This window comes from Gnatocerus cornutus, chromosome 1 (assembly GCF_029298725.1).
Source record: "Gnatocerus cornutus isolate USDA-ARS CGAHR chromosome 1, icGnaCorn1.1, whole genome shotgun sequence".
In the NCBI taxonomy this organism is placed as follows: Eukaryota; Metazoa; Arthropoda; class Insecta; order Coleoptera; family Tenebrionidae; genus Gnatocerus; species Gnatocerus cornutus.
Genome location: NC_142233.1, coordinates 29,148,365 through 29,169,165, shown reverse-complemented (window position 1 = coordinate 29,169,165; position 20,801 = coordinate 29,148,365). Strand labels below are relative to the sequence as shown.

The 20,801-nt window shown below is 35.7% G+C and overlaps 8 protein-coding genes across 8 annotated transcripts; all 8 read right to left on the bottom strand.

Annotated features, from left to right (window-relative positions):
* Window positions 1–24: 24 nt before the first annotated feature.
* On the bottom strand, window positions 25–1,848 carry LOC148181382 (myrosinase 1-like). Its single transcript, XM_088035012.1, has 6 exons — window positions 1,750–1,848; window positions 925–1,693; window positions 580–876; window positions 396–530; window positions 241–347; window positions 25–192 (listed from the first exon to the last, which is right to left on the bottom strand). Exons 1-6 carry the CDS (start codon window positions 1,797–1,799, stop codon window positions 72–74), a joined length of 1,479 nt encoding a protein of 492 aa, XP_087891138.1. The 5' UTR covers window positions 1,800–1,848; the 3' UTR covers window positions 25–71.
* Window positions 1,849–2,416: 568 nt separating this feature from the next.
* Window positions 2,417–4,865, bottom strand: LOC148181381 (myrosinase 1-like). Its single transcript, XM_088049789.1, has 7 exons — window positions 4,825–4,865; window positions 4,110–4,777; window positions 3,968–4,062; window positions 2,922–3,215; window positions 2,735–2,872; window positions 2,579–2,685; window positions 2,417–2,528 (listed from the first exon to the last, which is right to left on the bottom strand). The coding sequence occupies exons 1-7, from the start codon at window positions 4,863–4,865 to the stop codon at window positions 2,417–2,419; spliced, it is 1,455 nt and encodes a 484-aa protein (XP_087905915.1).
* A 296-nt stretch (window positions 4,866–5,161) lies between these two features.
* LOC148181380 (myrosinase 1-like) lies at window positions 5,162–7,080 on the bottom strand. The gene is made up of 6 exons (XM_088038542.1): window positions 6,960–7,080; window positions 6,150–6,915; window positions 5,804–6,100; window positions 5,619–5,756; window positions 5,468–5,574; window positions 5,162–5,417 (listed from the first exon to the last, which is right to left on the bottom strand). The coding sequence occupies exons 1-6, from the start codon at window positions 7,004–7,006 to the stop codon at window positions 5,306–5,308; spliced, it is 1,467 nt and encodes a 488-aa protein (XP_087894668.1). The 5' UTR covers window positions 7,007–7,080; the 3' UTR covers window positions 5,162–5,305.
* A 1,107-nt stretch (window positions 7,081–8,187) lies between these two features.
* LOC148181379 (myrosinase 1-like) lies at window positions 8,188–9,947 on the bottom strand. Its single transcript, XM_088049779.1, has 7 exons — window positions 9,907–9,947; window positions 9,192–9,862; window positions 9,045–9,142; window positions 8,698–8,994; window positions 8,503–8,640; window positions 8,348–8,454; window positions 8,188–8,299 (listed from the first exon to the last, which is right to left on the bottom strand). The coding sequence occupies exons 1-7, from the start codon at window positions 9,945–9,947 to the stop codon at window positions 8,188–8,190; spliced, it is 1,464 nt and encodes a 487-aa protein (XP_087905905.1).
* A 91-nt stretch (window positions 9,948–10,038) lies between these two features.
* LOC148181378 (myrosinase 1-like) lies at window positions 10,039–11,930 on the bottom strand. Its single transcript, XM_088034831.1, has 7 exons — window positions 11,837–11,930; window positions 11,118–11,788; window positions 10,976–11,073; window positions 10,635–10,931; window positions 10,438–10,575; window positions 10,287–10,393; window positions 10,039–10,240 (listed from the first exon to the last, which is right to left on the bottom strand). Exons 1-7 carry the CDS (start codon window positions 11,878–11,880, stop codon window positions 10,129–10,131), a joined length of 1,467 nt encoding a protein of 488 aa, XP_087890957.1. The 5' UTR covers window positions 11,881–11,930; the 3' UTR covers window positions 10,039–10,128.
* Window positions 11,931–13,228: 1,298 nt separating this feature from the next.
* LOC148181377 (cytosolic beta-glucosidase-like) lies at window positions 13,229–14,878 on the bottom strand. The gene is made up of 5 exons (XM_088041422.1): window positions 14,759–14,878; window positions 14,167–14,663; window positions 14,024–14,121; window positions 13,691–13,974; window positions 13,229–13,638 (listed from the first exon to the last, which is right to left on the bottom strand). Exons 1-5 carry the CDS (start codon window positions 14,815–14,817, stop codon window positions 13,548–13,550), a joined length of 1,029 nt encoding a protein of 342 aa, XP_087897548.1. The 5' UTR covers window positions 14,818–14,878; the 3' UTR covers window positions 13,229–13,547.
* Window positions 14,879–15,214: 336 nt separating this feature from the next.
* On the bottom strand, window positions 15,215–17,019 carry LOC148181376 (myrosinase 1-like). Its single transcript, XM_088049767.1, has 6 exons — window positions 16,903–17,019; window positions 16,096–16,855; window positions 15,606–16,049; window positions 15,453–15,559; window positions 15,266–15,400; window positions 15,215–15,224 (listed from the first exon to the last, which is right to left on the bottom strand). Exons 1-6 carry the CDS (start codon window positions 16,932–16,934, stop codon window positions 15,215–15,217), a joined length of 1,488 nt encoding a protein of 495 aa, XP_087905893.1. The 5' UTR covers window positions 16,935–17,019.
* Window positions 17,020–17,225: 206 nt separating this feature from the next.
* On the bottom strand, window positions 17,226–20,489 carry LOC148181375 (myrosinase 1-like). The gene is made up of 6 exons (XM_088031982.1): window positions 20,401–20,489; window positions 19,001–19,097; window positions 18,173–18,947; window positions 17,683–18,123; window positions 17,526–17,632; window positions 17,226–17,423 (listed from the first exon to the last, which is right to left on the bottom strand). Exons 2-6 carry the CDS (start codon window positions 19,045–19,047, stop codon window positions 17,300–17,302), a joined length of 1,494 nt encoding a protein of 497 aa, XP_087888108.1. The 5' UTR covers window positions 19,048–19,097; window positions 20,401–20,489; the 3' UTR covers window positions 17,226–17,299.
* Window positions 20,490–20,801: the final 312 nt, after the last annotated feature.

The following is a 20,801-nucleotide window of genomic DNA, read 5'->3' as shown; positions in this document are numbered from 1 at the left end:
GTTTGCCAAGTTTTTGGGCTCCTAAACAAATAAACTTTTTTTATTCTCGAACTTTGATTTACAAAAAAATATTAGCAGGTGTCTACCAAGCATCTGGTTTTTATTACACTAGTATAGTACTTGGCGGATTTTTTTGGAGTTCTTGTTCTGTCTGGACTGTCAAAGTTCACTTGGTATAAACCAAACTTTTCCCTAAAAGTACTTCATTATGAATGATATACTAAATCAACGAACAATTACGTGTATCCACTTCTCCATTCAAAGTTATCCATCAAACTCCACGCAGTGTATCTTGTGACATTCACGCCATCTTCTACGATCGCGTCTACTAAGTTACCGAGATACTCCTAAAAGTCGAAAATGAAATTTTGGTTTTACTTTTTCGGTAAGAATACTCTGTAATAATTGATTCTCCTATCGTCTTCAAGGCCCCCACGGTCGGAAAATCCGTTTTCAGTGATGAAAATTTCTGGATTATCGTAAGTCTTACTTAACCAGTTCACTATTTTTCGTAAACCCCATGGGACTACCTGTAGAAGAATTCGTGGTGAATTTATTAACGGTATTACCCAGGCTCACTTTAAGCCAGGATGAGGCAGTAGGCTCCCAAGCTTTATCGTAGAATTGGCGAACATTCAAATCGCTGTTATATCCGATATTGTTGATAGGTGCTTCTTCTTGAGCTTCGGCATAAATTGTGGTATAATGATTGAGGGCTATGTAATCGTAAGTTCCTTTTATGTACACCAGTTCTTCATCGGTGAATTTTGGAAGCCGTGATTGTGGGTACCCTTGTTTTTCACTTCTTTCGTCAATACGGTTGATCATAACTTGTGGGTAATTTCCGTGGACGATGGGGTTTGCGAACCACCCATACTGAGCACGGACTTAAGTAATAAGCAAAGTATTTTATTACGTACTTACTCTAAATTGTAAAGCTCTTTCTGAGGCTTTAAAGTCTTCGTCACTACTACTAGCAGGTTCATACCACAGAGATTCAATGACCATACCAATTCTACCTCCTTGTTTAGCTCTAAATTCTTCGTCGTAAATGTGATATGCTTTAGCGTGAGCTTTTAGTAAGTTGTGAGTGCATCTGTAGTCCGCAACTCCAGTGCCTAACAATCCTGGAGCTTTTTGACCAGTTCCATACCCTTCCAAACACGTTTGTATAGGCTCATTAAATGTACTCCAGAGTTTCACTAAATCTCCAAAATTTTCGAATGCAGTTCTCGCAAAATATGCATAATGTTCCACGATTTCTGGATTTGGCCAACCTCCTAGATCCTCTAAAATCTCTGGAGTATCCCAATGGAAAATCGTAATCATGGGCTCAATTCCGTGATCTAGTAATTCTTGCGTCAAATTTTTGTAATACTGAACACCTACATCATTAATGGGGGTTCCAGCTAAACCAAGAGGAATAATTCTATTCCAAGACAAAGAAAATCGGTAAAAATCAACTCCTAGATCTTTTAACATCGCAATATCTTCTTTATATTTGTGGTATGAGTTGCAAGCAACATCTCCATTTCCTTGATATTTGACATAGTCTGGAATTGTATGACAGATTTGATCCCAGATATTTTCAGTTTTTCCATCTTCGTTCCAAGCACCTTCAACTTTATAAGATGACGTTGCAGCGCCGAATTTAACGTGATCTGGAATTTTCTTTAAAGCTAGTTCGACTTTGCTAGAATTAGTTTTGATAGTAAATGGTTTATTTTAAGTGTAAATATTTGTAGATACTTAAAGACAGCAGCCAAGAACAGAGCTGAAAGGATGATTTTGGAAGTCATTATGAACAAAACTACATTTATTGCGAACCGGGCAGTATTTATAAAAGTGAACTCTTCGTTTATGTGTTACAATTTCTATCTTATCTAGACGGAACAAATGTGTAATTGGCAAAAGAAACATGTTCATAATAGTTATCCACTCAAATTATTGGAAACGTGTGTTTATCGGTATATATTTTTTTGTTTGAAGTTGAATTATAGGTAAAAGTAGTCATAATGATTGATAGAATTATCAAGGATGGAGGGTGACAGCACTTCATAGTTTTTACTATATGTTAGATAATGTTATCTCAAGAATGAGTAAAAAGTAGTTACATCAAATGATTGATTCTACATGAGTAATAGAAATGATTGTTTGTAAATTAATTATAATACGTAAGTACACAAAGTCAAGAGATTAAGTTTCCCAGCAGACTACTTATTCTCACAGAAGATCTTTGTAAATGAGCGACACTTTTGCTCTTTAAGAAAGTACCTCCACTTGACTCGACACTTAGCGCCGCGTACTTCAATGCATGTCTTAAGTAAAACACTATTTTCTGACTTAGAAATTTATTCAATGCATTGAGTTTTATTGCTTTTGACGGTAGATAACAATCGTAAAATAAAGTTCAAGTTTATTCAATTCTTCGCGTTTCTATAACGTTCCTAAAATATGCTGCAGATTTCTTGGGAGTTCTTGTTCTGTCATCACTAGTAAAATCCACCTGATAGAGACCAAATTTGACTCTGAAAATGTCTACAGTAATTAACTGTCGTAGTTACGAAAAAAACCGTACGTGTAGCCTTGACCCCATTCGAAATTGTCCATCAAGCTCCAAGCTGTAAAACCTCTTACTTTAACTTTATCTTCGAATATAGCTTCAAGGGTGGCATTCAAATATTTCTGTAATAAATTAAATTTGAAAATCTAATCAAAAAGACGTAAAAATTACCCGGAAAAAGTCAATTCTTCGATCATCTTCCAACGTCCCAGTTTTGTCAGGGTACCCACATTCAGTTATAATAATCTCTGGGTCATTGTAAGTATTTTTAATCCATTTTAAGCTGTGTCTTATTCCCCAAGGGACGACCTGTGAACCAAAAAACTAACTTTTCTTTCTTAATTTACTTCGATATTACTTTTCCGTCCCATTCCGTTTCGGCCACCCCCTCAACGTGGTGTCGATTCGTCCCAATATCCAACTGAACACTTGGTTTACCAATTGGATCGTCTTCTGTGGCATTTATTAGCCAAGTGTTGTAATGATTAAGCCCGATAAAGTCGAACGTGCCTCGGTTCCTGAGTTTTTCGAGTAAAGTAAACTTGGGGAGGCGAGATTGAGGAAAATTTTCAGCCAAACTTCTAGCAGCGACGCGATTAATTACAATTTCCGGGTAATCACCGAAGACTATAGGATTCGCGTATAATCCGAACTAAAAGACGAGTTATTTATGGGTTTTATACAGGGTGTGTCGTAAGTCGCGGATAAACTCTCAACCACCATGTTTGGAAAGTTAAATATAAAAAAAGTATTTTTGTAAATAGTATGTTTCTTGAGATATTGAGTAGTATTAGTGAGCTAATTTGGCAACACTGTTACTACCTGTGTACCTATAAAGATTGATTTTAATGAATCTTGTTACTTCGTAACTTGCATTTTTGAATTCCGAATTAATAAAATATGTTTCATGATTTCCATCGCACTTCCCAAGCACAAGACTGGTTTGCAGAAAATTCTGCCATGTGAATGTATGCAAACAAGAAAATGAAAAGTTAACAAAAGTCAATTTCATTGACTATTGTTAATCAAATTTTGCAGTTTTCGTAGTTTCATATGTTTTTAACAACGATGTGATTATACGGTGTTGCCATGTTGTACACACCACTTTTTTTTCAAATTTAACACTTTCAATACCCAATACTAATGACGTTTTGATTATTAAAATTGGTTGCATTCGTTGAAAATGCTTTAAAACTTCATTATTGTGGTTACAGCTTTCTTTAAAATTTTGCTGAATTTCCTAATAAAAATGTATTTATCTGCTTGTTACAACTGCTTCTATCTTAAGAAGTGAAACTGATATAAGAACAAAAACCACGTTTTTATGCTTTTTTAAGACCGGCTTTTATGAATTCGTTAAGTTTATCCGCGACTTACGACACACTCTGTATAAACTGAACGAACCTCAAACTGTCTTCTTTGCTCGGCGGCGCGGATGTCGTCAGGACTATCACTCGCAGGTTCGGACCATTCAAAGTTGAGAGTTATTCCAATTTTACCTAAAATATTGAAATAAGTGTGGTGTTTTTATTTTGGTTCAAATTACCTTTTTGGGTGCGCCGGAATTTGGCGTTGTATAAATGATAGGTTTTTACGTGTGCTCTGATAAGAGTGTCTGAACAGAGGTACTCGATAACGCCATTTGGATACACCTCGTTGATGTGCCCCATGAGTTCACTATAATCTTGACACACTACTTTGGGCTCATTGAAAGTAATCCATGTTTTAACTCTGTCCCCAAACAACTCGAATGCTGTTTCTGCATAATTGACAAACAAATTAATAAATGTTGGAGTGTAGAATCCTCCAAGGGCTTTAAACATTTCCGGAGAGTCCCAGTGAAATAGTGTAACAACAGGGTCGATGTCATTCGCTTTTAGTTCGTTTATTAGATTGTTGTAGTACTCCACTCCTTTCTCATTAGGCTTCGTTGCAAATCCATTGGGGAATATTCGCGTCCAAGACAAAGAAAACCGGTAATAATCAACACTTAAGTTTTTGAGCATTTGTACGTCCTCTCGCCATTTGTAATACGATTTACACGCGTCATTTCCTGTCGAGTTATCTGCTGTAAAGTCCGGATTATTGTTGGTTAGAGTGTCCCAGACACTAAGTCCTTTTCCATCGGCATTCCATCCTCCTTCAACCTGATATGCAGAAGTTGCGGATCCGAATTTGAAGTCGGAGGGGAATTCCCAGTTGCCCGATGATACTCTAAATTTGGATTTTTATTAAAGTTATTGGGAATCTGAAGAAGTTACCTGGCAAGGACACAGAGCAAGGTGACCGTTATCACATTCATTTCAACAAATAATGGTTCAAAGTTGATGTAAAAGTTTAAATAATTGCTTTACTACATAATCTATTTTTTACGACAATAGTAAGGGATAACAAACATGATCACATAAATTATAAAGGATTAGAGTTTATTGAGATGGTTTTATTACACATTAAGTATACACGTGATATAATTAGAATTAAAATTATAGCACAGAGATTGCTTTGAATTTTTTTTGACGATAATAGGTAAAGAGTACACTAGCTTTATGGATTTTAATAGGTTTTAAAATTTTTGTGAACGCACGGTTTTGTCTGCACAAGGGCTTCTTTATCAATTTAAGCTTTGGATTTCGACAATTAATTATAAATTGATAAGAATTATTGTCAACACGAAACACAATTTTTTATTTAAAATAAAAAAAGCCACCACTACAATTACATTTTTTTAGGATAGACACTAACCTATTCCAACTTTCTTGTAGCAATAATCCTCTTATAATAGTTTCCGGAATCTTTAAGAGTTCTTGTTCTGTTAGGGCTTTCAAAATCGACGTGGTAAAGACCAAATTTAACCCTAAAACTCATTTTTTATTCAACTTGGCTTAAAAGGAACTAATATCTTACGTGTAGCCTTTGTTCCATTCAAAATTATCCATCAAACTCCACGCCATGAACGCCTTTACATTGACACCATCAAGCCGAATCGCTTCCAGGGTCGCATTTAGGTACTCCTATTATCCAAATCAGTGTAAAATAAATCGAATTCGATACTTACTTTGTAAAAGTTTGCTCGTCTTTCATCTTGCAAAGTTCCGGTGGTATCAGAATGACCGCATTCCGTGATGAAAATTTCCGGATTTCCATAAGTGGTCTTTATCCAATTCAAAGCGCTTCGTAGCCCAGACGGTACAACCTTAAAATCATCGGATAAATTTGGAACTAATATTATCAAAGATCTACCTTATTATCGCTCACTCCTGTGTCTTCCCACTCTGGGTCTTGTGTCCTGTTGACCCTCGTATCGATATAGAAACCAAAATTTGAAGTTGAATCTTCTTCTTTATCAGCCACTTTCCAAGTCGTGTAGTGATTCAAACCCAAAAAGTCGTAGGTTCCTCTAATTTGCAGTTTTTCCGCGAGAGTAAAGCGCTTTAGACGCGACTTTGGAAACTGCTCGAGTCTACTTCTAGCCGCCACTCGATCTTTGACGACTTTTGGGTAGTCAAAGTTGATGATTGGGTTGGCAAACAGTCCAAACTAAAATTATTCAGTTAGGAAAATACTCGCGATAAATTAGGGTAATCACATCAAATTGTCGCCGTCTTTCCGCCGCTTCAACATCATTGGCCTCATTCGTCGCTGGTTCTGACCATTCAAAGTTCAAAGTTATCCCAACTTTCCCTTGTTGCCTTTGTTTGAACTCTCTGTCGTACAAATGGTATGTTTCGGCGTGCGCTTTGAGAAGATGGTACGAGCACAGATACTCTACGACTCCATTTGGGTAGTCCGGTTGAACCGCCCCTAACACACTGTTGAAGTAATGACAGATGATATTGGGTTCGTTGAAAGTGATCCATAGTTTAACATCATCACCGAATTGTTCAAAAACAGTTCTTGCGTAGTTTGTGAAAAAGTCGACCCAGGCGGTGTTGGCGAAACCTCCAAGAACACTGATTTTTTGGGGCATGTCCCAGTGGTACAACGTTACGACAGGTTCTATTTCGTTTTCTTTCAGAGCTTGGATCAGATTTTTGTAGTATGCAACTCCTTTTGGGTTTACTTCGGTTGTGTAAGCTCCGGATAGAATTCTAGTCCATGCTATGGAAAATCGGTAGTATTTGACTCCTAGTTCTTTGAGCATAGCGACATCTTCTTCCAGTTTGTGGTACGAGTCACAGGCAATATCACCGTTACTCTTATCAACAATGAAGTCAGGAGTACTGTGAACTATTCTGTCCCATACGCTGACAGTTTTGCCATCTTCGTTCCATGCACCTTCAATTTGGTAAGCTGAAGTAGCTACACCGAATTTGAAGTCGTCAGGAAATTCCCATTCCTGACTTTGGCACAAACTAAAAGAAGTCATTAAAAAGAGCTGTTAAAAAAGCAAACTTACCCAATAATTAAACAGAGGTTTAAGACTGCTAGTTTTAGTGCCAACATGTTATAATTTTTACTTGATTGATTCTATGAACTTATTTGAACCAATTTGCGCTGTCGTAAAAATTATGTGACAATAATACGAGTTATAGATATAAAATGTAATCCTTCTCAAAGATAACACGTTGGTCATAAAGGTAAATATTTTTTATTTATTTATGAATTTATGAAGGTCGAGTATTCAAAATCTGGAGTTAACATTTTGCTTGCTGATAAAAGTGTTTTTTTGTTTGTATATCGAGGGAGTCGCCTGTTTTATTCCTAATATAGTTAAAAAATTACAAAATTGATTCATCGCAATTTTTCTTCAATTTTTTATAATGGTTTCAGTACTTGTTAAGTCTCTCTTTGTCTCTTCCAGCCATCTTTTCCTTGAACGATCTTTTCTTCTTTTTGCACCAGTTTCTTCTTCCAGGCAACGTTCTAAACAGGACAGTTTTGAATTCGTAATGAAATTCTTTGTAAAGTAATATCAAGACCAAAATTACCCTTCAAACTGTTCAGAAACTGCAGGTTTTAAAATTCAGTTGTAGAATTTAAACGCGATTTCAATTTTTTTGTGGTTGTACCAAATTAAAAGCGGTCCGAATTGAAAAATCAACTCAAAATCCGAAAAGGTACGAAACCATATGCCGATCCAGAAAGTCGGGGAAACGATTTTTTGTAAAGATTTTTTTCTGCCAATTTGAGAACAAAAAATTTATAAAATAATGTGATGAAATTTGTGATTCATCGAGATCAGCTGTTTTATAATTCAGGTGTGAATCATAGCTGCGATTATTTATTAAAGAACTGATCCTATTAATCGGAATGTTCAATCATATATTATCATGTAGGATTAAATCTAATGATAAAATTGTTACTTTATATCACTCAGCAACAACTATCTTGGATCGTCGACATGAAGTTTATTACCTAAGGATTCCATAAAACACGGAACGTTTCGAAATCTACAAGAGTGCAAAATTTATCACTGTTTGTGTTAGCTACGGAGATATAAGATCCCCAAAAAATCTAAAATCTTCTACATTTCGACTCAGTCTTTCAAAATTTTTAATTTCTCAGCAACCACTAATTAAAGTAAGCAAAAAAAGTCACGATTTTTGAACAATTTTTTATTACTGTTATTATAAGTACAAGATATCAGATTAAAATCTTCTTTCGTTCTTTTTTTTTCGCCCCCTTTAAAGAACAGTTCTCGTCCTTGTAACATTTTTAAAGTACTCCACTGACTTTTTAGGTGTACGAGTCCTGTTAGCATCAGTAAAATTGACATGATATAAACCAAATTTAAGTCTAAAATGGTACTTTTAAAACAAAATACGAGTTTCAGGTAAATCGTACGTGTATCCATATTTCCATTCCATGTTATCCATCAAGCTCCAAACCATGAATCTCGTCACGTTAACACCATCTTCAAGAATAGCTTGTAAAGTTGCGTTGAAATATTCCTACAAAGTTTTTGTGAGTACTTAGTACTGACAGAAAATTACCAATACTCTCAAGTAATCAATACGTCCATCATCTTCAAATAGATCTCCCGCGTCTGCATATCCATTTTCAGTAATCATGATTTCAGGATTATGATAAGTGGTTTTAATCCACGTGAGGAGACGCCTTAAACCCCATGGCACTACCTATAACAGTAATTAGCAGTCAATTATATTTATTGTAAATGCTGTTTATATGATTACTTTAATCCAGTCAGCAGCACATCCGATCCAAGTAGGGTCACGATATCTTTCTCCTGCGGCATCTAACTCAATGTCTGGTGTTGTTACAGGCGGCTCCACGCTAGCTTTACCATACATGGTTACATAATGATTGATTCCTATAAAATCGTATGTTCCTTTAATTCTTAATTTTTCAGCCAAAGTGAATTTTGGTAGACGAGATTGATCAAAATTTTCTAATCTACTTCTTTCAGCCACTCTGTCTCTTAAGACTTTTGGGTAATCAAAATTAAGGATCGGATTGGCGTAAATGCCAAACTAAAACGTAAAAATACCGAAGATATTTACTTCTGTCAATTTCAACAAACCTCGAACTGTACGTTCTGATCCGCGGCTCTGACGTCTTCAGGATTGCTTACATTTTCTGGTTCTGTCCATGTAATGTCGAGAGTTATAGATATTCTACCTTCAAAAACAAAAGTTGAGTGTTCTATTGCGTCTCAAATGACAGAAACCTCTTTGTTGGTGTCTAAACTCCCGGTCGTAAATATGGTACGCTTCTGCGTGCGCTTTAAGAACGTTATGAGCACACAAGTACTCAGCAATACCAAGAGGAAAATCTGGAGTAACATCTCCAACTAACCCTTTAAACTCCTGGCATATGAGTCTTGGCTCGTTGATGGTTATCCACAACTTCACCCTATCTCCAAAGAGCTCGAACGCTTTCCTAGCATAATTCGCAAAGTGCTCCACCACCATTGGATTAGTCCATCCTCCCAACGCACTAAATTTCTGCGGTAAATCCCAATGAAAGAGGGTTACCACCGGCTCGATATTATTTTCAAGTAATTTATTTATTAAATTATTGTAGTAATCCACCCCTGGCTGGTTCACGTTTTTTGTGGTGCCATCAGAAAAAATTCTAGTCCACGCAAGAGAAAATCGGTAACAATCAACACCTAAATTTTTGACCATTTGAACGTCTTCTTCCCATCGATGGTAGGAATCGCAAGCCACGTCACCATTACTTTGGTCATCAATGAGAATAGAGCGATTGTGTCCCAATACGTCCCAAATACTGGCTCCTTTTCCGTCAGCGTTCCAACCTCCTTCTATCTGGAAAGCGGCAGTGGCTACCCCAAATTTAAAAGAATCAGGAAATCTCCATTCGAGGGAGTTGGTCACTCTGGAATGATTTTTGTAAAATTTGTCACAATTTCGGGTTTTTACCTTAGTGTGCTAAACAAAAGGATATAAGGTAAGGTCAACATTGTGTGAAATTGTGGTTTATAGTTGGTATAATCCACTTCTTATAGTGGTGAAGATTATGTTAATCTTATCGTTAAAATTCGCACAAGAAAATACGCTTATTGCTTTATTGTTATTATCTAAGTCAGATTATTTTGGTCTAGTTTTTGGAAATAGATGTAGGTTAAATGATTGTGTTAATAACTACAAGACAGTTCTAGCTTTTATGACATTCTTGAAATAATCCACGGATTTTTTCGGTGTTCTGGTTCGTTGGGGGTCTGTAAAATTTACGTGGTATAATCCAAATTTGATCCTGAAAATAAATTTATGAAACTAGCAGGACCATAGTAGTCAAGTACCGATAGCCAAAATTCCACTCAAAATTGTCCATAAGAGACCAAGCGGTGTACGCTTTCACATCGACGCCGTCTTCCACAATCGCTTGAAGAGTTGCATTCAGATATTGCTAAAAAGTAATTTTAACAGTTATTTGTACCAATCAAATTTTACTTGGTAGTAATAGATTCTCCCATCGTCTTCGAAAATTTCATGATCGTCCGCATAACCATTCTCCGTGATCAGTATCTTCGGATTATGATATGTTTTCTTAACCCAGTTTAAGAGGTTTCGCAGACTACCTGGCATAACCTAATCATAAAATTTATTATTAGCTAAGATTAACATCAAGGTAAGTGTAAATTCTGTACTTTGAAGATGTCTAATCCTGTTGGGCTCCACTCGGGATGAATAAACCTTTTTCCACCGCCATCGATTTCTGTGCTCGGTTTTGTTACCGATGGCTCTTCAATATGTCGTACCATTAGGTTAAAATAGTGGTTGATTCCTAAAAAATCGTACGTTCCTTTAATTCGGTTCTTTTCCAAGTAAGTGAATTTCGGAAGGCGAGACTCTGGAAATCCTTCCAGTCTGCTTCTTTCAGCCACTCGAGCAATCACGGTTTTAGGATAATCGTAATTGTAAATGGGATTTGCGTAGAGTCCGACCTGGAACATTCTGTAGAAAAAATTTGGTACTGTGTGGACTTTACATCGAACTGCATGTTTTGCTCGGCTAGTTCAACTTCTCTGGAGTTGTTGGGATTTTCGGGACTCCACCACGTCATGTCGAGAGTAATCGCAATTTTCCCTGTAAAATAGTGTCGGTATGAAATTGTCAAAAATTGTACGAACCGGCTTGCTTGTCTCTGAACTCTTTGTCGTAAATGTGGTAGGCTTCGGCATGAGCTAAAAGGAGATGATGGGCACATAAATACTCAGCTATTCCAAGGGGAAAATGGTCAGTGACTTCTCCAACTGTTCCTTTATATATCTGACAAATTATTCGTGGCTCGTTGATGGTAATCCACGTTTTGACTCTGTCCCCAAACAGTTCAAAGATTTTTCTCGCGTAACTTGCAAAGTGCGGGACAATCATTCTATTCGTCCATCCTCCTACCGGACCGAAAATTTTCGGTAAGTCCCAATGGTACAAAGTGACGACAGGCTGAATCTTATTTTTTAATAAAGAGTCGATTATTTTACTGTAATAATCGACTCCTGCTTGGTTTACTCTAGTAATGTAACCATCTGGAAAGATTCTTGGCCACGATATAGAGAAGCGATAAAAATCGACTCCTAAATATTTTATCATCTTTATATCCTCCTCCCATTTATTGTAAGAATCACAAGCTATGTTTCCATTACTCCCATCGTCGATAAGAAATGAGCGATTGTTGGTGGCGGTATCCCAGATACTGGGACCTTTACCATCTTCGTCCCATGCCCCTTCAATTTGATAAGCGGATGTGGCAACACCAAAGAGAAAGTCTGGCGGAAATTTGTGTGACAAAGTCTCGGTCAAACTGCAATTGTTAGAGAATTATCGAAATTTTTTAACCCAAGGTCAGTACCTGGCTAAAATTAAGAATAATTTGACAAATTTTGATTTTACCATTGCGAACCACTTGCCAGCTGGTTTGCACTGTACTATAGTCTGCAGCAAGACGACAGTCCATCGTTTATCAATATGTTTACATTATTTGCTGATACAGGAGTCCATTCACTGCAGTATTGTTATTCAACAATCGGACAAATTAAATAATTTGGAATCGTTACCCGCTAAGTCAATAGCAGGAACTATAAAAGTCCTTTCAGTTTTCGTTATTTGCAGTAGTTCTGTAATGACTTTTCTTCATTTATTGTCATTATAAAAGTCTATTTCTGTGGAGCATTATTCGCTACGCTTGTCAGAGGTGCTCATAAATTCCCGTTGTTGAATCCGCTATGAAGTGGGCTGCACACTTAATTAACAAAAGGGTAGTCAACTTTGTTTCGATAATTGCATCGACAATAAAATGAAACATGATTGAAAAGTCTGTGTCTGTACGAAATTACTACCCAATTATACAAGTTATTAATTTAAATGTTAATGTTTAGTTTTAACATTCCGTTAAAATTAATAGACTAGACCTTCGTTAACCTTTAAACAAAAACTTTGACAATAATTTAAGTGAATTATTGAATAAATTAGCTTTTCATTAGTAGGTTGGTTATTACGCTATAACAAATTATTCGATTTTCTGTCGAGATTGAAGGCAGTAATAGCCACAACACATTTACCGGACAGTATTGACTTGCAATAATTTTATCTTCGTGTGATAAGTCAAGGACTAAGACAATTTTTGTCTATGATTGCCCTAGGTGACACCATTAAATTTTCTATGTTTGGCAATCATCTACGCCACAGGAAATTACTCGTTGATAATTCTACTGGTGATTGGACAAGAATGAAAACATTTGCAAAGATTAAACTTTTTTTTATTTAATTGGATTTTTTGTTTAAAAATATTTAATATTGCAACTGAAGTGATTAAAGAATAATAAATATAAACGTTCTATAAATGTGAATTGATAAATGGAGATTTATGAAATTTTATTGTTTTGTGTAATGCAGGAATTTTTTTTCAAAAGAATAAGTTTGATAAAAAATTTGTAGATTTTAAACTTTAATTTTTTACTTTACTTAGATTCATTCGATCCGTATCTTCGTTCATTTTTAAATTCTTTTAATAATTTAATAGATTTTAGCTTTTTTTAGCACATGTGAACCATTTCTTTTTATTTTTTACATTCTTCTTAAATTGTGCTCAGATTATTTTATATTTTTTATTTTGAACGTTTCTGATCTTCTTTCTACTCCTATTTTTTAGATTACTGTGTACCATTTCTTGCGTTTTTAGGTCTTAACAATATTTCAGATTGTTTCAATTCTCCGGATTGTTTTATGTTTGATAAATTCTACACTTTGTAAATTATTTATTTCTGATATTTTTGAGAATTTTGTACATTTTTCATAAATGCTTTGTATTGTTTTGAATATATTTAAATTCTTTGAACTTTTCAGATTTTTTGATATGCTGTAAATTATATGAATTCTGCAGGTTTATATGCAGAAGTTAATAAATTCTTTTGTTTTTTTTTTACGGTTATTACAATTTAAGGGCATCTCGTCACTATTGAAACGCCAAATATATATTTTTTTGTTATTCTAGAAATAATTATAAACTAATTACTTGCAATTATGTAACTAAATAATAATTCTCAATTTCAACAACTAAAATTTCAAAAATAACAGTTGTCAGATCGTATTACTACTTCAGCGTCTTGGTAGTTCATTTGAACCCATTGAAGCAAAAGTCCAGAAAGAGCCTCACTATAAAAAATTAGCGTTACGAAAAAAGTTGCCTGAAAATATTGATAATAACCTTTTTTCTTTTGTCCACGTCACTTTCTTCTGTATTTTCCCCCCAGAATCCGCATTCACAGTAGGTTTTCCGTGACTGCCATTTTGATCCTCCTTTATCAAAAAACTGCCTTTATAACTGATCTGCATAAAATCGAAAGCCCCACTGATCTGTAATTTCTCGCCGTAACTAAATTCTGGCAGTCGCGAGTTAGCAAATCCTTCAATTTTACTTTTTTTGGCAACACGGTTCACCACTTTTGGAGAATATCCAAAATTTAATATGGGATTGGCATACAAACCAAGCTAAAATAGTAGAGTCAGAACTACTTTTTAAATTCTGTTGGATATTCACTTGAAACTGCATTCTCTGTTCAGCTGCACGGACATGACGAAGATTGCTCACATCTTCAGGTAGCATCCACTCCAAATCAAGTGTGATGGATATTCTACCTGAAACTTAATTAATTTACAAGAAATAACACTTCCGGAAGGAACCTTTTTGAACGATTCTAAACTCCTTGTCGTAAATATGATAAGCTGCAGCGTGAGCTTTCAAAATATTGTAAGCACACGCATATTCACCAGTACCAGAAGGAAACTCATCCCCCTTTAATCCCTGGAACGAGTTGCAAATACCCCGCGGTTCAAAAAAAGTCACCCATGTCTTAACTCGCTCTCCAAAAATTTTAAATACGGTTCTGGAATAATGCGCAAAGTATGATACCATTGTTGGGTTGGTCCACCCACCTAGTGGAATGAACATTGGTGGGAGGTTTCCGGAAAAGAGGGAGACCATCGGTTGGACATGATGAAGCAATAAAGCGTCGATGGTATTTTTATAATTGTTGACTTCGGTTTGATTGATTCGGTGGGTGAAACCATCTGGAAGAATTTTTGACCAGTCTAGATGGATAAAATGGTAATTTGATATGTTGCGAATTGATTCGTCGGGAGAAAATCTCAGGCATTGGTTCTTCGTTGCACAGCTGCAACTGCAACACCTTCATGAAAAAAAAGTTTTTTTTGAACTGTAAAGGGTTGTTTTTTCTTTCAGAATTTTGATTTAAACTATAAAAATTTACATTACCTAGTTGTCAACACTACAACCAAAATACATTTTTGGAAATGAAACATGCTGTTCGACATTGGAATAATTAATAAAATGAATATGTATTTTGATGCATTAGGTCGCGGCTTGCCCCCAGATAGTGGGGGACAGTTTTAATTTTACTACGAACTATTGATAATGTTTAACAAAATATTACTGCATAATTGGAGTTATGTAATAAGAAGTTGCTTTACTAGTCAATACTAAATTTGTTGCCGTTGCATTTGTAATGGCGGCAGGGAGTTTTGGATCTGATTACAAATTTGCAGAGGGTTAAAAATGATGAGTGGTGGTTAGCGGCTGTACAGCGGTAATTACTTTAATAGCTCGTACATTTTATAGGTGAGATAAGACTTTTATGAGTCTTTTTATATACCTAGCGACAAACAGTTTTTAGAAGCATAAAAATGTCATTTTTTAATTATGTTTCAAATGCTAGTTATTACTGTTGACATAGCAATAAGACAATTTTCATATTTTATTTACTTTTTATTTACAACTACTTCAGGTGGATCTACTTGACGAGTTTGTACCACTTGTTTTAAATATTCTACTGATGTTTTCGCAGTTCTTGTTCGTTGGTCGTCGTCAAAGTCCACGTGGAATAATCCAAATTTTATTCTGCGAAAAAGTAAATAGTTAAACTCCACACAACTGCCAATAAACGTCTTACTTATATCCCTGTTGCCATTCAAAGTTATCCATTAAGCTCCAAACTGTGAACGCTTTTACATTTACTTCATCTTCATAAATCGCTTCCAAAGTGGCGTTAAAATAACCCTGAAAACGTGTGTTATCATTAAAAAAAACAATTTCACAAACATACTTTTAGAAAATCAATTCGCTCCGGATCATCCACCAAATTTACGGTAGAATCATTTTGAGGATAACCACATTCTGTTATCAAAACTATCGGATTTCTGTAAGTTGTCTTAATCCATTGCAGGAGCTTCCGCAACCCCCATGGTACTATTTTATTCCAGTCTGACCCAGAATTCGGCCAGCTTTCGTCTTGATAGCGCTCTGTTCCAGTATCTGCTTTGTAGGAAGGCTCGCCGATCTCCTGATCCGGTACTGCTTTAACCAGCCAGGTACTGTAATGATTCAACCCCAAAAAGTCATAAGTTCCTTGAATCCTCAGCTTTTCAGCGAGAGTAAATTGTGGGAGACGCGACTCTGGAAAACCTTCCTGTGCACTTCGGGCGGCAATCCGGTCTTTGACGATTTGGGGATAATCGAAATTGATGATGGGATTGGCGTACAAACCGAACTGTTGGTAAAATTGATTGATATGAAGTGGTACTATTGGTACTTACCTCGAACTGGCGTCTCTGTTCTGCCGCTGCTTGGTCTTCCGGTGTGTCTGTGGCGGGTTCTGACCACTCGAAATTGAGAGTTATTGAAATTTGGCCTTCTTGACTCGGTCTAAATTCTCTGTCATAAATATGATATGCCTCGGCATGTGCTTTCAATAGGTGGTAAGTGCACAAATATTCGATAATGCCACTGGGATAGGGCTGGCTCGCTTTTCCTAAGAATTCTTGGAAGTCTTGACATACAATTTTGGGTTCGTTGAAGGTGATCCATAATTTTACTCTATCTCCAAACAGTTCAAAGGCTCTCCTTGAATAACTCGCGAAAAGGTCGACTATTGCTGGGTTTGCCAAACCTCCTAAGGGACTAAACATTTGTGGAAGATCCCAATGGTATAGGGTAATAACAGGGTCAATGCCGTTTTCTTTCAGTTTGTTAATCAAATTATTGTAGTACTGCACTCCTAAAGGATTTTCATGGCTTATATAACCATCAGGAAAAAGTCGTGTCCAGGCCAAGGAAAAACGATAAAAGTTAACCCCAGTTTCCTTCACCATTTCCACGTCTCTCTCCCATTTGTGGTACGAATCACAGGCTATATCGCCGGTACTATTATCTGCCACTATTGGTGTTGTGTGTGTGATTCGATCCCAGACGCTCACTCCTTTTCCATCTTCATTCCACGCACCTTCGATCTGGTAAGCAGACGTGGCTACACCAAATTTGAAGTTCTCAGGAAATTCATACTGAGACTTGGCAAAACTAAAATATAAGTGTATATTAAATTAGTTTGATGTTGGAAGTGGTACTTTATTAAACAGCACAGAATTAGGATTTTCATTGTGGAAGCAGTTCTTCCAGTAACTGTCGTTACGAGCACAAAATTTAGTAATTATTTCTAATCTTAATCTTAATCTTGATGTGTTCAAAGGCTTTACATGAATCACACTGGCAGTTTTATACTCTCTTAAATAATAGGTAAGTTTATATTTATTGATTTAATTAGATAAATGCTTATCGGCAAAACATTTAAGCCGTGGTCATAAATTTATAACTGTAATAAAGTTAATAAAGCAAGATTTCTGTCTATTGAGTTTTTTATTATACTCGTAGATGATAATAAAAAAAGTACTTTCAAGTTAAATTTAAGTTTTTATTTTAAACCATTTCTATAATACATGAGAGAAAAGTAAATGTAAATTATTCTTATTCACAATTGTCTACCAGACAACCGGTGGCCACAACGTTTTTAAACCACTTAGCTGAGCTCTTCGCAGTTCTTGTTCGGTTTTCATTATCAAAGTCCACTTGGTAAAGACCAAACTTTTCCCTGAAAAAGAAACGGTTTTGGAGTCTTTTTTGTACAATCAGAGGAAAAACGTATGACTATTATCATTATCAATAGATTAGATTATCAATGACATGTACTTACGTATATCCGCTAAGCCATTCGAAATTGTCCATCAAACTCCACGCGGTGTATCCAGTAACATTAACTCCATCCTCCAAAATAGCCTGGAGAATATTGCTCAAATATTCCTAAAACCAAAACTAAATCTTCCTTCTTCATATAAATTAAACGTTCTTACAGAATAATAGTTAATTCTACCCAGATCGTCTAATTCTCCATGATCTGAAAAACCATTTTCGGTAATAACAATTTCGGGGTGGTTGTACGTTTTGTCAATCCAATTCAGAAGTTTTCTTGAACCCCACGGAACAATTTTAAGCCATCCAGAAGCAGAACTGTTCCAAGAGGAATCTTGCCAGATAGTCACACTTGCGTCGGCATCAAAACTGGGACTATCACCGATCGCCCAATCGTCACTCCATTTTACCAAATTGGTGGTGTAATGATTCAGAGCGAAGAAATCGGCAGTTCCTTTGATGTATTCAACTTCTTCCGCTGTGAACTCAGGAAGTCTGGATTTTGAGTAACCTTCCTTTTGACTTCTTTCGGCTATGCGTTCGATCATAACTTGAGGGTAGTTTCCGTCGGGATGATGAATAGCGTTTGCGTACCAACCAAACTAGAATAGAAATTGTTGTTAAATCTCGTTAATTTTGGCACCACCATACATTGAATTGTATTCTTCTTTCTGCAGCTTCTTTGTCTTGATCGCTGTCGCTGTTTGGTTCAAACCAGTCAGTGTCTATAACGATGGAAACTCTTCCATTCTGAGTGCTCCGGAACTCTTCATCGTAGATGTGGTAAGCCAGAGCGTGGGATTTTAGAACTGTATGTGCGCACTTGTAACTATCAAGCCCATCGCTGTGGATACCTGGAGCAAAACTACCGTACCCATATCCCAACTGGCAAGTTTGTTTGGCTTCGTTGAAAGTCATCCAGTTTTTTACTTTATCTCCAAAAAGTTTGAAGGCAGTTCTTGCATAGTCACCATACTTTTCAACCAGAAGCTCGGTGTTGGGCCATCCTCCTTGATCTTCAAGAGGTTGAGGAAGATCCCAATGGAACAAAGTGACAAAAGGCTCAATTCCATTATCCAGGAGAGCTGTGATCAAGTTATTGTAGTAATCAACACCTGCTTGGTTGATCTCTGAGGTATCTCCTTTAGGCAGAATTCTTGACCAAGACAAGGAAAAACGATAGAAATTTACTCCCAGCTCTTTAAGTAATCCAACATCTTCTAAGTATCTGTGATATGAATCACACGCGACGTCTCCATTGGCGTTATTAGCCACATTTTCAGGATGCTCATGTGTAAAGTGGTCCCAATTGTTCTCGCCTTTACCATCTTCGTTCCATGCTCCTTCTACTTGGTATGATGCTGTGGCGGTACCCCAGAGAAAACCTTCTGGGAATTTCTTGTTAATCGGTTCACCAGAAGTTATGCTGCAAATGTTTCTTTAAAGTTGATGATTAAACGAAAAGAATGTATAGTTTACCTTAGAGAGATTTTAATCAGTAAAACGATTATCAGGTTTAGCTTCATGGTGATAGTTGAATCTTTGCCAGATTATTAACCGAATGATAAGTGGTGCTCTTTATAAATAAATACTCGCAATTATTGAGAGTTTTTGGTGGGGTAACAGATAAAAGTGAGCTGATACACGTGTTAATTTAAGAAAACATCAGTAAATTCGATTGAGATTGATGTTCGCTTTCACGACTCGATTATGAACATAAAATCAAACTGATTTAATAAAAAGACTTTATGAGTAACCATCATTAAGTTTTATGATTTTTGGGAAGAGTAAAGGCTTTATACAACATGAGACTCGAATGGCCTTTTCGGTTTAGTGAACGGGATTAAATTGAAGCTTTTATGGGAAAATCGACGGGGAGATAGCGAAAAACACATTTGTGTTAACCGCAAAAAGTTCGTAAATTAACTAAATCCCGCTTCCTTGTTTCCAGCAGGACATAAGCCTGCGGCAGCTACTAGATAAGAGTGCCAGATTCTAATCCTGGAGCAGGATCAGTGTTTGCAGTGCAACGAACAAAGGAACATTTAACGATGTAGACTGATAACTGGACAAATAGAAGTGAAATTGCTAAAGCTGCATTTTACAATAAAATGCACTTACGTGAAAACCACGAACTATAGAATTAACAGTAAAGATGTTCAAAAGAGATCTATTTTTAGTGCTTCGATACAAGAATAAAATTACAAATCATTGGATATTTAAAATAGGCAAGGAACAATTACGGTATTACTGTAATTTCTGATTGCAAAGAACTTAATAACTCTATCCTGCGCTTCAGTTTTATTTTTATGAATCTTGATGGATTATTTTCAAAAAACGATTATAATGCCAGTGGGAAAGGTGATTGCCTTTAATAATCACGTAATAAATGATGAAGACGTTGCTGAAGCTGTCTTCATTTTAAAATTTAATGTAGGAAACTTTTGTTGACATATTTTGTAGTTTTCCTAACCCATCATCGCTTTGTAACAATCATATTTAAGTGTTTGTGAAGAAAAATTTGATTAGATCCCATCATAACTTTATAATCTTTCTGATAGGATTCTTTTTGGCATTTTCTGTAAATCCGTTATTTTTAGATTGAGTGTTTTTCAAATCTGGATTAAGTGATACTGTTGTTTGCTAAACTTGGATATTGAAGTGGTATTTTGACACTTGACAGGTTGTGTTGTCAATTAGCTGAAGTAGAAATAGGATGCTTTAATCTTAAAATTTTTGAAATCATGGTTTTCTTAAAATATCAAAAAAAAATGTTTTTTTGTGATAAAAATATAAATCGAATTTTGTGGAATTCTTTGAAGTTTTGTTCCATCATATTTAATTAAAATTAATTCATCTTAGCTGTTCAATATACTTACAAAGAGTTCACTTTTCTTATAATTAACTTTATTTTGTATCTACGCTCACAGAGTCACACATAAACAAATTCACTCTTTATTACAATGTATTACTGAAAAATAAAGATCGAAACTTCATCATTTTATAAACAATTAATGACGTAACTACAGTCCTCTAAGTTTATATAATAATTTTTTATAACTAAAATAATTTGTTTTGTACTTCAAGTGTGAAATAGAATAATAACTACTTTAGTTTGCATTGTTTAAGAACAAAAACGTTCGAAAATTTGTACCTTGTCTTCACAGAAAATTAGTAAATATTTGCTAGTCATTGTTTAGTAAACTTGAAAATTGCATTTTAAGGCTGCCATATTGCCTTAATTAATTTAGAATTAAAGTGAGCATTTTTTTTTGCTAAA

Bases quoted from the DNA above. Each gene is read 5' to 3' on its own strand.
- LOC148181382 (XM_088035012.1), bottom strand. From the start codon at position 1,799: ATGACTTCCAAAATCATCCTTTCAGCTCTGTTCTTGGCTGCTGTCTTT. The intron at 1,694-1,749 runs GTATCTACAAAT...AACTAATTCTAG, and splicing joins TTCTTGGCTGCTGTCTTTAA to CAAAGTCGAACTAGCTTTAA. The intron at 348-395 runs GTATTCTTACCG...TTCGACTTTTAG, and splicing joins GGAGAATCAATTATTACAGA to GAGTATCTCGGTAACTTAGT.
- LOC148181380 (XM_088038542.1), bottom strand. From the start codon at position 7,006: ATGTTGGCACTAAAACTAGCAGTCTTAAACCTCTGTTTAATTATTGG. The intron at 5,575-5,618 runs GTAAGTATCGAA...TTTGGATAATAG, and splicing joins GACGAGCAAACTTTTACAAA to GAGTACCTAAATGCGACCCT. The intron at 5,418-5,467 runs GTAAGATATTAG...AATGAGTTTTAG, and splicing joins GAATGGAACAAAGGCTACAC to GGTTAAATTTGGTCTTTACC.
- LOC148181381 (XM_088049789.1), bottom strand. From the start codon at position 4,865: ATGAATGTGATAACGGTCACCTTGCTCTGTGTCCTTGCCAG. The intron at 4,778-4,824 runs GTAACTTCTTCA...ATCCAAATTTAG, and splicing joins TTGCTCTGTGTCCTTGCCAG to AGTATCATCGGGCAACTGGG. The intron at 4,063-4,109 runs GTAATTTGAACC...TCAATATTTTAG, and splicing joins ATTCCGGCGCACCCAAAAAG to GTAAAATTGGAATAACTCTC.
- LOC148181375 (XM_088031982.1), bottom strand. From the start codon at position 19,047: ATGAAGCTAAACCTGATAATCGTTTTACTGATTAAAATCTCTCTAAG. The intron at 18,948-19,000 runs GTAAACTATACA...AAACATTTGCAG, and splicing joins CTGATTAAAATCTCTCTAAG to CATAACTTCTGGTGAACCGA. The intron at 17,424-17,525 runs GTAAGTACATGT...TTTCTTTTTCAG, and splicing joins GAATGGCTTAGCGGATATAC to GGAAAAGTTTGGTCTTTACC.
- LOC148181379 (XM_088049779.1), bottom strand. From the start codon at position 9,947: ATGTTGACCTTACCTTATATCCTTTTGTTTAGCACACTAAG. The intron at 9,143-9,191 runs GTTTCTGTCATT...TTGTTTTTGAAG, and splicing joins GTTTAGACACCAACAAAGAG to GTAGAATATCTATAACTCTC. The intron at 8,641-8,697 runs GTAATCATATAA...TTACTGTTATAG, and splicing joins GTGCTGCTGACTGGATTAAA to GTAGTGCCATGGGGTTTAAG.
- LOC148181377 (XM_088041422.1), bottom strand. From the start codon at position 14,817: ATGTCGAACAGCATGTTTCATTTCCAAAAATGTATTTTGGTTGTAGTG. The intron at 14,122-14,166 runs GTTCCTTCCGGA...ATTAAGTTTCAG, and splicing joins GTTTAGAATCGTTCAAAAAG to GTAGAATATCCATCACACTT. The intron at 13,639-13,690 runs GTTATTATCAAT...AATTTTTTATAG, and splicing joins ACGTGGACAAAAGAAAAAAG to TGAGGCTCTTTCTGGACTTT.
- LOC148181378 (XM_088034831.1), bottom strand. From the start codon at position 11,880: ATGGTAAAATCAAAATTTGTCAAATTATTCTTAATTTTAGCCAG. The intron at 11,074-11,117 runs GTTCGTACAATT...ACTATTTTACAG, and splicing joins GTTCAGAGACAAGCAAGCCG to GGAAAATTGCGATTACTCTC. The intron at 10,932-10,975 runs GTAAAGTCCACA...AGAATGTTCCAG, and splicing joins AGCAAAACATGCAGTTCGAT to GTCGGACTCTACGCAAATCC.
- LOC148181376 (XM_088049767.1), bottom strand. From the start codon at position 16,934: ATGAAAATCCTAATTCTGTGCTGTTTAATAAA. The intron at 15,560-15,605 runs GTATGTTTGTGA...ACACGTTTTCAG, and splicing joins AGCGAATTGATTTTCTAAAA to GGTTATTTTAACGCCACTTT. The intron at 15,401-15,452 runs GTAAGACGTTTA...ACTTTTTCGCAG, and splicing joins GAATGGCAACAGGGATATAA to AATAAAATTTGGATTATTCC.